Source organism: Acanthaster planci, linkage group LG03, assembly GCF_054643075.1.
Source record: "Acanthaster planci isolate LZ-2023a linkage group LG03, COTS_SCS, whole genome shotgun sequence".
NCBI lineage: Eukaryota > Metazoa > Echinodermata > Asteroidea > Valvatida > Acanthasteridae > Acanthaster > Acanthaster planci.
Window position 1 is genome coordinate 15,290,204 of NC_141779.1, and position 15,961 is coordinate 15,306,164.

At 40.0% G+C, this 15,961-nt stretch overlaps 1 protein-coding gene and 1 non-coding gene across 7 annotated transcripts in view; one reads left to right on the forward strand and one right to left on the reverse strand.

The window, feature by feature from the left end:
• The window catches only part of LOC110973138 (tensin-3-like), a 78,610-nt gene that overhangs the window by 39,877 nt on the left and 22,772 nt on the right, over positions 1-15,961 (reverse strand). For all 6 annotated transcript variants that reach the window (XM_022223699.2, XM_022223698.2, XM_022223697.2 and 3 more), the window contains exons 2-3: positions 5,480-5,594; positions 4,681-4,718 (exon numbers count right to left, since the gene is read on the reverse strand). In XM_022223699.2, coding sequence (XP_022079391.2) covers positions 4,681-4,718; positions 5,480-5,594 — 153 coding nt within the window. The remainder of the gene's footprint in view (positions 1-4,680; positions 4,719-5,479; positions 5,595-15,961) is intronic.
• Positions 5,175-5,247, forward strand: Trnat-ggu (transfer RNA threonine (anticodon GGU)). Its single transcript has one exon. It is a non-coding gene; the product is annotated as a tRNA-Thr (tRNA).

Here is a 15,961-nt window from a genome sequence, read left to right on the forward strand (position 1 = left end):
ATGGGACCCTTGAGAAGTGCCCTTGAACAACTTTGACAGCCAAAACACGCACAGCATTTATTTGGCAGCAGGGCAATTCCTGAGGGGAATGGAAAAAAACACAACACAACCACCTAACTACAAACGTATCTTGCCTTAGTTGATCATATTTTTCCTGACATTCTCTCAAGAACTAGAACGGCTAAGCTGCCAAGGCTCGCTGCTTGATATGAATCCAAATTCCTTGACTGCAAAAATAGCATGTGAAGAGACACCCATGACAATCATAAATGGCATTGCCAAAGTGGACAAGAAAATCATACTATCCAAGTGCAGCTTTGGAGCAATTTTTAAGTACAGCAAGAACAAACAATTGGCTTATATAACATGTAAGCCTAAATAATGGATTTAAAAGGAATGGTATTCTTAAGGTTCCATCTCCACCCCACCATCCACTCCATGTCCAACTCAAAAACCATCCCATCATCCCATGCATCACTATGCTCCCAAACCCATCATCCCATCCATCTCTTACTCTGCTTCAATCCCCTCATCCCATCCATTGACTACCCCTTCCTTACCCATCATCACATCTATCTACTACTCAGTCCCAACCCATCATCCCAATCCATCTCCTCCTCTACCCCCACCCATAATTTTATCCATCTCCTACCCTCCCCAACCCATCAACCTAATCCATTTCTTACTCCACCCCCCCATTCCAATTCATCTCCTACTCCGCCCCCACCCATAATTTTATCCATCTCCTACCCTCCCCAACCCATCAACCTAATCCATTTCTTACTCCACCCCCCCATTCCAATTCATCTCCTACCCTCCCCCAACCCCTCATTCCATATCCCATCCCCACCCATAATTTCATCCTGCCCGTTCATCTCCAACTCCACTGCCACATCATGCCATCCACCCCCATTCCATTATCCCATATCCCTCCCTATCCATCATCATATCCATCTTCTACCTACTCCCCCACCCATTCATCTCCGATTCATCCCCAATCTCATTCCAATCTGTCGCCTACCACCTCCCTTATACGTGTACACCTACACTGCAAGTACAGTTGAAAACTGGAATTCACTTTCTTCATTATGTAAAGTCTTAACACTCCAGATTGAAACAAACAAGCACAACGATACATACTATTACCACATATATCCATAAGCAAAACAGACATACGCCCATACAGATGGACAGCAATTGGTATTACATTAGGCCTGCATTTGCTTTGCAGCTGAGCAAAAATCTACTGAACTATTTGCGACAGATGTTTAAAATACATGTATCTATATGAAACATTGACAACTTCATACCCTAGAATGTCCCTTGCTCATCAGTGTCATAGGGAGGGGGAGGCCAGCCCTGCTCACAAATTCCCAGTGCCTCTCAGGTCCCCCCCACTAAAAATAAAAACAGATGAATGGATATTGAACAAGGTTATCAAAAACTCCCCCCCCCCAAAAAAAAAAAAAAACACCACTGAAAGCTGGTGCTCCACATAAGATGCTGGTGCCTCCATGTTCCCTCCCCTAACTAGTAACATCTTAGCTATGCCACTGTTGCTAACACAGGTTAGGAGGACTGGAAAATGGCAAGTTGATGACTGGCTATGATTCAAGTTTGCGTTCCCCATCAATGAATCACTTAGCCTTGACATTCCTGCCACTTGACATTTTGACATCTGTATGTGAGCCATGGAAGAAACAATTAAGCTGACCCAAGACAGGAACTATTCCCTTGCCGACTAACTGTTAATTGCTCCAAGAAATGAGTCTGGGTATCACTGAATTGACAATGCATCCTCTACCAAAGGTACACATACGTGATCCCACATAATGTCAACTATGCAACCTCAGATGGATGCCATTCCATTTCATTGGTTCATGTTCAGCTTAGGTGTTAATTGCTAAAGGGACAATGCCAAATTTCTTGCTAAACAAAATACATTCTACTCTCTAGTCTCTGTCAAATACATATACATGTGCCGGTATCTCCATTCAGTACAAAAAAAACCACCCTGGCTGATATTACAATTCCAAATGCGCTGTCAGATGACCATACATGTACATCACTGAAATTACCATATTTATGAAATCTTTTGACATGGATTTTTCAAATGAAAAGATCAAATCATACTGAATACAAATGTGAATAAGGGAACCAATGAAACAACTTTAGAAGTGACCACGCATAAAACTGAAACTCACCAGATGTTAATCCTTGGCAAAGTAAAAAAGGAAAGTCGGCGAGGCAGGGGGGGGAGCTGAAGTTGCTTCACGATATTACAAAATGTACACTTCATTTACAACTAACCATATATACACAATTATTAATTTACAACAATCATATTTCCTTATGCTTCTCAGTTTCTGCAGACACCAAAAAAATAGCTGAAGGAATTCCTTTGTTTGAAAATAATCTTTTCTAAAGTTCATGAGATATTCTTTATTCTTTTGGACTTGCTTTTTTTCAAGTTATCAACATTTGTATTTCTGCATTCAATTAATCTCTTCTGGAATCTTCAATCTTGTGAAGCAAAAAGAAAATTAAATAAACTCAAAACACTGTGGTTGGTGCTTCTGACATTGTTGGTGACTTATTGGTGACTACTCTTTGGTCCACATCTTAACTGACACTTCGGACTGGTAGGTGGTAGCCCACGGCATTCACTGGTCTTAGTTAGACTGAGCCACAACCCAGATCAGAGTACACCGGTATAGGTCATGGTCACCAATACATGAAATCATCCAGGGGATTTGGCCATCTATATGATATGGAAAATACATCCAAACTTTAATACAAAATATTTAACTCTTTTCATAAAGGCTTTACAAAGTTAAAATATACCAACAGATGACAAATTTCTTTGGCAGAAACCGATACACTCTCAAGAATTTGAGGTTATTAAATTTTACAAGTTTATAAGACAAAACTGAATAAACTGCATCCCTTTCAACAATCTTTTCAACAATGTTAAGAAAAACAAAATGTTCTTATATATTCCATATATTCTTATATATTCTAATCATACATGTATGATACGTTCAACTGAAAAAGTAGGAGAAAATGGAACTTACGAGTTTTCTTCAGAAAAGGTGTCCAAATCTTGCAGATTGGATATCTGTGCATGCCACTCTTACATGTATACAGACCAAAGAAGTCTTGGCCATGCCTATGATAGCAGTGTGTGCCTTGACAATGGTATTTCCTTGTCCAAAGGAACCAACATTCTCCAATGCCTGAAATGGGTTAGCTGAAGTACAGGCTGTGTGAGTGGCAGAGCGGCATCCCTCAACAATGTCCTCTTTCTCCCACTATCTCAAACACACTAACCGTTTCATCTTCAACTACTTCCCTCAACATTTAAGGAAGTGGCTTTCCTAGAACCTACACATAACCTCTTACCGTATGTAATACCATCTGTGCCCAACCTAACTGTAACAATTGCTTTTTATCTGAATAAAAAAGCAGCAACTCGGTGGCACAGCCTGGCTATTGTTATCTATGGAATACCTGTGTAAAATTAAGTAATGTGTTGAATGAAGAAACTGTGTGAAGACAGGTGATAGTGACTGAAGAACAACTCATGACTAAAACAACAGAGGGGAAAACTAAATGGAATGTTCCAAGTAAGTATACTTTTTGGATTAAACTATTTTCTTTGAAGGTAAGAAAAAATGAAGGTAAAAAAGCAACATCTGTGACACGAGACGTCATGCATTCATAGGTAAAAGATATGTGCGCATACAAAATTGTGCATGTATAACATACAGCAAAGCCACTAACACCACAAGATGTAACACTGCCCTCTTGTGGTCATCAAAAGAAAGCTTAGAGCAACACCACACAGTACAGCCTGTGTGTGTAGACAATTACAGTGGACACAATGTTGCCAAGGACAGTGAGAAACAGAATATATTCCCTCCAACTTTTAAGCAGCAGGACGACCTACAGGATTATTCTAGACTCCTCCCCCCCAAAAAAAGAGGAGAGAAAAACCATACACGTTGCAACATGTACGAGTACATGTAGTCCAATCGACCTAGACCGCCAAAATAAGTATGTCACTGGGTCATGTAAAATTCGTGGGGCAAGTGGCTCAATTTGATGAGGAGCACCATGGGGCTCTTGAATTAAAAATCGACCAAAACATTTAGGGATGCGCATCATGTGCGTACACGTATACAGGGCATCTACACTTGCTTCCAAGATTACCACAACCTTGTGTCATCCATATCAGAATAGGTATTTTTAACTTTATCTTTCTTAAATTTTTCAAACAGTACATGTACATGTAGCAGGCAAAGTGCAAGCCCTCAGTCCAGATAAAAGTGTCAATGCAAGTGAGATAAATGCACCAGTAAGTGGGTCAGTTTGACTCCGCTTGTGATCTCATCAAGATAAATGCAACTGAAGTCAAAACCCAGTCCTTCTGATCCTGACTTAGAATTTAAAACAAAGTGAAACAACAAAAACCGAAGCCAAAGACAAGAAAACCAAAGGCAAACATCACTAGCAATGTTTCAGTTATCACAGGCAATCAATAGGCCTGCTTTCTCACATCGCGTGCAAGTGGTGTTGTCCTGAAATGAAGTGGCAAGCATTACTGAAGGCCAACTTTCTGAGGCATGACAATACAGGTTGACTGCTAATCAAGGGATGCATACGTTACTCCGTACTCACCTTGTACTCACATTTCCTATGGCACGCATACTTGCACACTGTGAAGAACAAAAAGAATGCAAAGAAATTACAAATGTACATGTAGGAATAAAATGATGGGATGAATTGCTATTCTAAATGAGCTGTCAAGCTTTTTGTGGATTTCATCAATTTGGGTTTGCATATATACAGAGTGAAACAGCAAAACAAAAATTGGCAACAAGGTTAACTAAGTCACAAAGGTTCAATATGAAATCACTGTATTACATTGTCCCATTTAATAAGCCACTGGACCAAACATTTCTTCCAATTGTAACTTGGAATTGGAATTGTAAGTAGAACAAGACTGAAAATTCAGCACCCTTGACAAACCGTCGCATTTAAATACCTGATTATAAAGATGAACAAAGAAATTGACTGGAGCGGGATTTGAACCTTCCTTCCGGAATACCGTATCAATGCTCTACCAACTGAGCTACCCCGCCCTATGTTGGTATGTTGGTCTACCAACATAGGGCTGGGTAGCTCAGTTGGTAGAGCACTGGTACGGTATTCCAGAGGCCGCAGGTTCAAATCCCGCTCCAGTCAATTTCTTTGTTCATCTTTATAATCATTCATAAGCACCTAGTCAGTTTCCCTATATGATTTTTTTCAGCATTTAAATACAGTTATATCTTGCACGTGTTAACAGTAATACTGTAATAAATGTAATTTAGCACTAGATACAAAAACTTGGGGACTTAAAAAACACCATTCAGCATCCCCCCCATTCACAGCGATACCAGTATATGTGTGATTCGAAGGAACTACATGTACCTACCTCTGCAGGTCCGACCTTCATTCCATATCACCTCATTGCAGACCTGACAGGTGTTAGGATGCTTGAAAACCTTGGTCTTGAATGTGTGGCTCTTAGAATCTATCAAGTCCTGGGGCTGAAGTACAAATGAAAAGATTCATTCAAAAAAGTGATAAACGGCAAGTGGCAAAGAAATTCTTATGACTTTCCAGGATGGCCGTATTAATCAGAGAGCATTATGCTGCATTTCCACACAAAATCTGTGTGTATTGTCATTTAGATGGAGTGCAGCCCAGTTCTCAAACCGCACAAAGGCAAACACAAAAGCACATTTTTAACAGCATGAGGTGGCTGGCAAGTATTAGCGTTGAAGATATTCAACACTAGGACACATTTCAATTCAAGTGGCTGAGTCTTGCTGTGACTATTTTGTGAACCCAAAATTTCCCTTACATAACCACTCACATGAGGTATCAGTTCGATACCTTGGACCAACAGGATCCTGTTGACATGCTACCAAAATAATTGCCGTTATGGTAGGATCAGACTGAAATGTTGATTAAATATGAGGATTCAAACAGCAGATTTACACATGTACATGTACAATACTACTTGACTTCATTTTCAACAGTGGAAAAGAATATGGAAATACATGCATGGGTATACGCCCCCAATTCCGGTAACCCCACAAATGAGAGAGAGAAAACAAAAACGGGTGGAATTTTTGTGAGCAACTGAGCACGCTCCAGATATTACCGGTACATGTAAGAACAAGCACACTTGGATCACATGCAGAAAAGAGCACAGCAAATTCAACAGACATGTGAACTTGCTAAGATGAAACCACATCAGCTGGATAATTTGAAAGATTGGATTGCCGTTTTTCTTATGAAACAGGTACTAGTACATGTCTCCAACTTCCACAGAAATAAGAAAAGGGCTTTGTCTGTATAAACCAATGTCAGATTCACATTGCCCATTGTTGATACCACAGGCCACCCAAGTCTTCTTGTTGTGTTAGAGTTAATCTCAAAATCTACATTTGACCCATTACTTTTAGAGAGGGTCGCACTTTTAATCATTACTAAATTAGTACCGGTACCAGCATTTTGTAGTACTTAGATCAATATAGCTGAGTGAGATGCTTTACACTTGGTAACTTTGGTGCTGATCAAGGCCAGCCATATTTTTACCAGCCCCTGTAGGCAAAATACGACTGTGATGGAAATAGCAAGTTTACCCTATAGCCTCCTATGACAGTACACGTAGATGTACTGGGTAATTTTTGCCTGTTGTACATGTATAGGTATTCGTGATTACAGGAATCAATATCACCCTACAGGCTTGGCATTCATTACACAAGCACTTCTGCCCTGTAAGATTTGTGCCAACAGTGATTTGGATTGTCACATGAAGGAGCTCTATTGATTTTAACGATTCCAGTTAGCCCGTGTAGTTTTGCTATTTTTCCTACAGTAGTCATGCAAGAAGGTAGGACACACTACCTGAATACATGGATAAGATGTCATTTCTTAATAATTACATACATGTACGTGTAATGCCCATGCGTATTGATACCAGTACCCAGTACATGTACGGTACGGTACATACACTGTACGTATGTGGTGGATCTCTAGAAACTTACAGTAGGCTAAACGTAATTGAAACTTCCATTGCAAATGCACCTTTATGGTTATACAAGTAGTGCAATTATCAATCCTGAGTACTACGATGATGAGTCTGGGGAAAATATCTCCAGGTATTGTACATGTATGCATACCCCCAGAACTGTGGGGTCCGATGTCCGCTCCGCTCTTGGGAGCGGAACGGAGCGGACGTCGGACCCCATAGTTCTGGGGATATTGTATGCATGAATATCAGTGAACAAAACTTATGTAATAAAACTGCCTTCAGTCCATTTATAATACATGTTGCCTTTTTCTGCTTGACTATTTACTCCTATCTTTTACTGCACAAACAAAAAGTACATGTACATGTATTTGATATCCCACTGCATTCAGACTGAGCTGTACACTGTGTATTTTTACACTGTGAGTGGCGACAGTCTGGCACTACGCATACACGTAGGTCCAGATAAATTTGGCATTATTCACCAATTTCAGCAGACGCAAGAGGTAATAAAACTCTCTATGCTTTTATATGTTTCAAAGGTTAAACACTCTGAACTAGTTTTGATGCTGATACTGGGTATCTGCAAGCCTTACCAATGAATGTGGCAATGTGTGTTGACTTTTTACAGCTCATAGATAAGATATGGGGTCCACCAGAGCTGACAAGACACAATTCAAACACAAACATAGCCAGGTGAAACAATTTCTCATTTGGTTTCAAGACACACTTTTTTAAAACAAAAAGATCTTGTGTTTTCCAGAATCCCGCGTCACAAGTAAGCAAGCAAACTTCTTTTACATGGAGATGCAGTGGAGAGAAAATAGAACACAGATGAATATACCTCGACAAATCCCAACGAAACAGATTTCCAAAAATGACATCTGAAGGTTTTGTGTGAAGTGGTTTTCTTACCCTTCAACAACTTGGGACCAGAACACCTGAGTCTCACAGCATAAATGTGCACTTTTAACCCTAACAGTCCCAAATTCTACAAAGTACTACTTAGTAGTTAAATGTAGTACTCAGCCCTGTCGTTTGTAAGAGGACATGACATTATTATTCTCTGAAGCCATAAAATACAATCGAGAAGACAATGTACCATACAGTGCTGTGGCACTATGAATGCATGATTTCATTGTTCTCTGTACGAGTAAAAATGGAATAAACCTCTAGCCAGAAATAGTAATCTGTAGCGCTAGGTCCTTCAGGCTCAGAGTGTTACATAGCATTTTGTAGTACTGAGTACTCTCAGCCAAAGAACGTCTGGTACTGTTAGGGTTAAGATGTTTATCATTTGTTTCCTCAAATATTCACATTCCTGTACATGTGCAAAACCACAGTTGATGCTTCTTAGCCGGAAGACAAAGAAAATGCAAGAAATTAACTGCAGCCATGTGTACCACATACATGTACTGCAGACAAGCCATCACACTTTTTTTTTTGGATCATTTCTATGGTTGCAGGCCACATACTGCAAATAGGCCCATAATTGCACATGTGGACCAAATAAAAATTGGCACGCCGGTCAAATTTTCTCTTATTACAGCATTTTGTGGTCCACTGACTGGCAAGTTTGTAAAACAGTAGGGTGGAAACCACTAACACTAACTGGACTGTCAGCTTGTATTTCAGAGAAATTTGGACAGAACAGAACTTTTCCAATGTCTTTATGATGTAACGGAATACAGGCGTCAGTTTTCAAAATGACGTGCTTCATGCATATTTTTAAGGGGGGGTCATAGTAGGATGGAAACACAAGAATCTTCAAAGGTCATTGGTTAACCAGACCCAAATTGAAAGCAAAAATAAAGTTGAGAAAATAAGCTTTTAATTTTGTGTGCAACTACGAACACATTTTATGTTTGAGGACCTATAGTAAAAAGTTATCCTCAAAAGTACAAGAATGAATCCCACTTGTACAATTAAAGATACATCAAAAATATACTGTACATGTTCACTGTACAGTACATTCTTTGAGTTTTCATCTTTTGACTGTAACCAGCCCGCGAACAGCAAATGCAACTGCAATCGTTCACAGAGAATAACACACCATGCAGGAATCCACATACATGTATGTATGGCACATGCTTGTCGCTTTTGAGGGGTGTCAAAGCCCTCACACTGGTACATGTACATGACACTTGTTCAATATCTTTACCTTCCTAGGCATTCCCGACGTTTTAAGTACATGTATCAAGTACATGTAGATAAAATTGTGTGTAAAGATACAGGTGTGTGCAACATATCCATCACCTGAAGGGTGTTAATTAATGTTACCTGTATTTTCAATTAAGGGATAAGAATTACATGTACTGTATATTGACCCAGAGACAGCAATTCCTTCAAGTGTGTATCAAATTATACAAAATGGTTAGAAATTTTCATGCAAAAATTGCTAGACAGAATGGTGCATTTATGTTCAGTAACATGTACATGTAGTTGGCATCCACTTTAGGTTTTTACAAAATTTCTGAAAACAGACACGACCCAAATACCGGTAGTATATTATCGCCTTTCACTATTCACTGTGAGACTGGACTATTTTCAAGACCAGCATTGTCACAGAGTGGGAATATAAAGTTCCTTTCACACTTTAAACTAATATCAACAATGTCATGTCTTCCTTCCTTCCTTGCTGAGACTAGGACCAAACCATTCTCCCCTCATTATTGAGTGGAGAAAATAGCAGCAGTGCAGGCATTGAATCACAGGGTCACAAGGTCAAGAACGCACTCAGATCATGAACGCAAGTAGGTCAGTTGCTTTGATACCACCTTATACATTTTGTAGGTTTTAAAAACGTCCATGAGTATCCAGTTAAACCCCACAGGGGCAACGATTTTTCACTCTTTTGAGGAATCCGTGGCCGAGTTTTTTGTTAACATGGGACCCTTCAACAGCTCAGACCTAGTTCAAACAACCAAGCCAGAGGCGGTGCAATAATTTCCCCTTTCCCCCTTGTTTGCCCCCTACACAGTCATTTAAATAGAAAATCTCCTCATGCAATTCTGCCGACATGTATTTTCTTGAATGTGTAGACATTAACATCCTTTGGTTTTATGCAAGTAGTTTCCTCTATCAACTTCTTTAAATGTGTAGGCTCTATGTAATGAATTATACAAGTGGAAATACATACATGTACTTGTACTCTTGTTGGTATTTTTTTCATGCTGTTGATATTCATTTCGATCCTTTCAATCTTTTTATGGAATGATGTGCAGTTAATGCCCCCCCTTCCCCCGAAATTCCTTTCTCCTCACTCCCCTCTTCAAAGTAGTGAAGGCTGGTGCTAACTTAACAAACACTATTTCAATGGCAGACATTTGGAGTCACACCAAATTTACAGGTATGACTAGAAATTTATGGGTGTGACTAGATCCCATAGAATGAGCCTAAATGCCACTTTTTTCAGTTGTGTTTCAGTTTCCAATTTGCGAGAGCAAAACTGAACAGACTGAAAAAAGCTCAAGTTACGTGTGTTAAAGTTCTGTCCTGTTCACTTAACATTCTTCAAAACCAACCCACCTGAATTAACCCACACTTCCTGCATGTATCCATGTGTCTATTCATGGTTACTACTAAGGAAATAAATAAGTACTTGGCCAGTCTCAAAATAGACCAGCTCAGGAGAACGGACACGACTCATACCCAAGCTGCAGGCGAGGGCATTATGAACATTCAGTCTGCTGAGCAGAGTCTTAAACATTGGTTTAAGACCAGCCAAGCACATATTTATTCCCATTCCCACCTTTTCATTCAGAGAGTCAAAAGAAGTCAATATATGAAGGATTTCCAATGATATTGTTCTAAAACTTTACTTTCATTTTCCGGAATGACCCCATCCATTTTATGGTATATTCCTTTTGAAAGTTGTCAAATAGAATCTCCTTGTACTGGTATGTGGACTTGGCGCGCGCATGACGCATTCTGCATGTTGCATCACATGCAGACTCATGACCAATAGGCATGAGATAAACGTATCCAGGTACCTACGCGTGTTTAACACAGCGGGCATCATCATTTCTCAGTGGGCATTATCAAATGTTAATATACGGTCAAGTTGCACGTTGTTGAAAAGAGAGACTGTCTGAGGTATTTATGGATGTACATGTAACCTAGATTTCTTTACAACATCTCTCAAGCTGTATCTGAGCATGAAGATCAATTTCCGTTCCAAGTATACTGTTACCATTATTGCTGCGCGCTGAGACACTATGGCTTCATACATTGTCAACATCATCATCGATAGTCCGTTACCACAATGTGACATTCTAGGTATTTGCCTCTTGCTTATTCTACTTACTACACCTACCGATATCTTGAATAGCCACCTTGCAGCACAATGAGGATAAAATGAAGACAGCTGTGAGCATCAAATATATCGGTAAATCACTCAAATCTGCTTTTGGTCAACTCCTCTCTACTGATGCCTTTCAGCAATGCTTACATGGCCAACCCAATATTATTCAAGAGGTCTACATGCACTGTTCCTGGCTACAAAAATGCAAGACTGATCATCCAAGAGTATAGAATTACTATTAGGGACTGTGAATGAAAGAACGCACTCTTTCTTTATGTCCTCCACCATGGCTACATGTAGCCAAGTTTTCAGATATAAATCTCTGCAATCTGCTCTATGTCAACTCAAGCCTATGGATGGATGTCCTCGAGCAAGACTGACATGACCTGCCCAACCCCATCCTCTCTCCTCCGAGTCCATTCAAAGAAGTCTGCCTGGTAGTAAACCCATGGATCCATTTTTATGCACAATAAGCTATATCAAGAAGACCAGAAAAGTATGGAGGAGGAAATACCGAATACATGAAAACACCAATATGCAGTTTTGTGAACTGCATGTACCGGTACCGTACGTGCATACCATACCAGTACATGTACCGACGGTAGCTCTACATCTTTTGAATACATCTGAACACAAATTACACAATGATGAACATAATTCCTTCCTCTACACGTGCTACCTAATCACTTGCTGTGACTTACTTACTGTAAAGTACTTCCTCGTACACCGCCTTCCTGACGACCCGATAAAAGGTATCACCACTGCAGAAGATGACTGAAACCCCCTACCACTACCAGACACCAGCACATCCACAACAGTCCACTAAACAACCAACAAGGCAGACAGGCTTGGCTATTATGTCTCAGTTGATAAGTCTACAGTATGTTCTAAGGTGTACAATAGGGAGCAGAATGTGAAGGGCTGATTGGGAGCTATGGTATGCCAAGCTTGCAGACTGACTGGACACCTTCAAAAGGCTGGACCCTGACTCACTCCTCCACCAAGGCCTTTACCCTCCCTGCCTTTGAAACGGAATGAAAATTCCTTAGAACAGCATGGGCACATTGTACATGTACATGTACAGCATACTGTGTGTGTGAAGTGTGTAGCCCGTGTGAGCACAGTATTGTGGAAATATGCTGCGCGGTACCACCAGATTTTGTCAGGGGGCCGATCAAAACAAGTTTAGCCTTGAGATATTTTAAATGGGGCTTAGCATGACACCACTCTAATCATGTGTGTACAACTATCAGGTAGTGGTACAACTAGGGATGATCTAAATGCTCATCAATTTAATCAGGATGATCCCTTCTAAGTTTTGGAGCCACTGCACAGAAAAATGAGATTACAGCATTTAATGATAGCTTTTACCAAAAAAAAAAGACCGAATGCTCACGTGAATCCTTTGAATTTGAGACATTTCATCAGATTCCCTGAAAACAAGTTCCACAAAAATAATTCTATTCCAAAGAGAAAGAGAGTACATGAACTTATGTCTCATCCATATCCCTTCCATGTGTGACAATTTTTGTTCCTTGTCATTTTGTAGCTTGTTGAGATGAAAGATGTTGCCCTGCAAAGGCTGCGATGACAAAATTTGCAAAGACGCAAATTTCATTCCATTAACTTTGACTGTAATCATCTCCAAGAAAACCAATGAAGCTTTCTCAATACCATCCGAGACATCACACTTGGGAAAAAAAACTGTTGGCGCATGCTATGTTGCTGCTTGCTACATGTACAGTATGTGGGTAATGGTTTCATCCAATATTGACAAACCGCAACACACTGCCCAGTTGCCATTTAAAACCACTCGCTATACAAACACAATGACCCACAATACCGCATCAAAAGTCAACATTTAACCATTACACCATCCTGGTAAAAACTACATGCAAATTTCTAAATGTGACACACAAATTTGCAGAGTGAAAAAAGGGCCTGCGTTTACAATATACAATGTACATGTACCGGTATAAAACGCATGGAACGTATATGAACTATGCAAAAAGCAAGAAAAGTCCATCAACATTTCTGTGAAAGTGTTCACAGCTAAAAGGAATTGTTCATGAATCAGGATTAGTATTTTTTCTTAACATCTTAGAAGTAATAATGTATCGGTAAATGTACCGGCAGTCATAAAAGCCAGCAAGCTCAACCTTTCAAGTTTCATGCTTCACATATCCGGTACATACATGTATACCTGAGGATCCAGCGCTGCCTATGAGATTGCTATCCCTTAAAATTGGCTTACAGCAGTCCTGGATATCTCTCCCCCAATCCCCTGGGAGCCAAACGTCTGCTACCTAATTAGACTTGCTGTACCACAATCAACAGAATCCCAACTTGTACACTCACAGGTGATTCCCGCTGCTGCACATAATGTACCAGGGGTTGGAGAAGCAAACACTGTCAAGTGCCTTGCCTAAGGACATGGGGCCTTCATGTTGGAATCAAACCCACATTCCTCAACAGCACCAATAACACAAAATATACCGGTCCATCGGAATCGTCCTGCTGGCCAGACCATGCAGAATGGCGCACACTCCATTTGATAATTCAAATATCCATAATGAGATTGCTTCGTGAGCGACTTCTCACACAAGCTGCACATTCGTGCTATTTGATTATGGCTTGGGCACTTTTCAGTTCAATGGCTGCCACTTGGCGATTTATTAGTGAATCTGCACCCTGCTGTGCGTTTGTAATTGGCCATGACCTACTTACATGTTGCAAGCAGCCTATCTTTAGTGGGTGTTGATCTGAACTTGCGTACACATTAAGACTTGAGTGTGATTGTACTTGAGTGTTTTATTACCCTTAAAGGGTCTCTTTACCTGAACACTCTACATGTATATTTGCAAGGTACTCGGACACACACTGACACACGCTTACAAAGACGAGGCTTTACAGAAGTATTCGTTGGTAAATTTCTGTAAACACTCTTTCAAGAAGTGGTTTTGTCTAACTTCTATTAGCCAAAAAGAAGCACAGCACTGAACGTTAAAGTGCATCTTGACAATGACCTTTGTCACCAAATAATCACATTATTCAGCTTCACGAGGATTCCTCGCTCTAATTTAAGCCTAACCTCAATGTACATGAACAGTACATGTATGTATGCAGGCCTTGACCTTAAGGGTCAAAGCTAATCGACCTTGACTGCCTTATAATGCCAAGTTGAAGGACACAAAAGCCAATTTGAAATTGTATGCACCAATGAGAGGAAATCTGTCATGAAACATATGTTTATACACGCATGTATGTATGTACACAGTACAAGAAAAGTACTGTAGTTGTATGGAAATGTATGCTTACAGGTTACAAGTACCGCACACTGACACTTTCTTTTGAAAAAAAAACGAAATAAAAGCATTAAAAGTTAGAGGTTTCACTGTTGACATCCTCAATCTGTCACATAACTGTATGTATACCAATGTTTATTTCGGAGTGTTGATGAAGAATTGGAAGTTGTGTACATGTAGGCCTACTTGCCAGATAAGTTTTACTCACTAAGGAACCACAGCCAGTCTGTGAGGTGTATTAATCAGTACATTGCTGGATTGTTGGTAACAGTACATGTACATGGAAGGAGGTGAATGACAATAATTTCATCCTCAGAAAAAACCACCAAATGCAATACACAGGTAGAAAGATTAGCTTTGCAGCTCAAGTTCAACAACTCTTTAATGAAGATCTTTGTAGTTTCAATCATTTTCAGTGATTTTTGCACAAATGCTCAGTTGGGGCAAGTACATACTGGTACATACACATGTACTATAGGGATAATAAAGGGCATGACTACCACCTTTTAGCTGAAAGAAAGGCCCCCCCCCACAGTAATGGTCACCATGGCCGCAATTAAGGTCGAGGCCTGTACCTGTACATGCAATCACTCCCAGAACAGACACTGTTTTCATAGAGTCAATGAGCATGCATAATTTTACAAAGTGAAATGCCCAATAACATACAGGTATATACACAATGTAAATGCCAATTAGGAATGGGTAAACTTAACTTTTTAATTTTTGCATTAATTCTACAAAAATTCATTTTACTCTTGTTAATAAGTGCACAAAGTCACTGCAGCCAAAGCTACCATACATGTACATGTATTTTACCCCTGTCACTTTCTATCAAGCCATTGGAAATACATTGCACATGTACAAAAAATGGAAAACCCCATTAAAAACATTGGTCAATTACCGGTACCCTGTTTGGGACACCTCCTCATTTGTGCTCCTCCCTCCCCACTTTCAAAACCTGTCCACTGCCACCGTTGCACATACACTTTACAGGTACTAGCACCGGTACCGTACTTCAAGTATTTGACATAAATGTACTGTACCTGGTATGTACAGGTACAACATGTATACATGTACATGTACATGTGTACCATATATGATGTACTGACTGTCTGTTCTTGGCATACGTGTATACATGTACCGGTACATGTATGAAAAAGGAGTAAATTTACGGTAGAACTACCATACTACTCACATGACATGATGAGCGATATGCAATGAGGCATCCACAAGAACTAGCCATGCCTGGATGAATTATGTACAGAT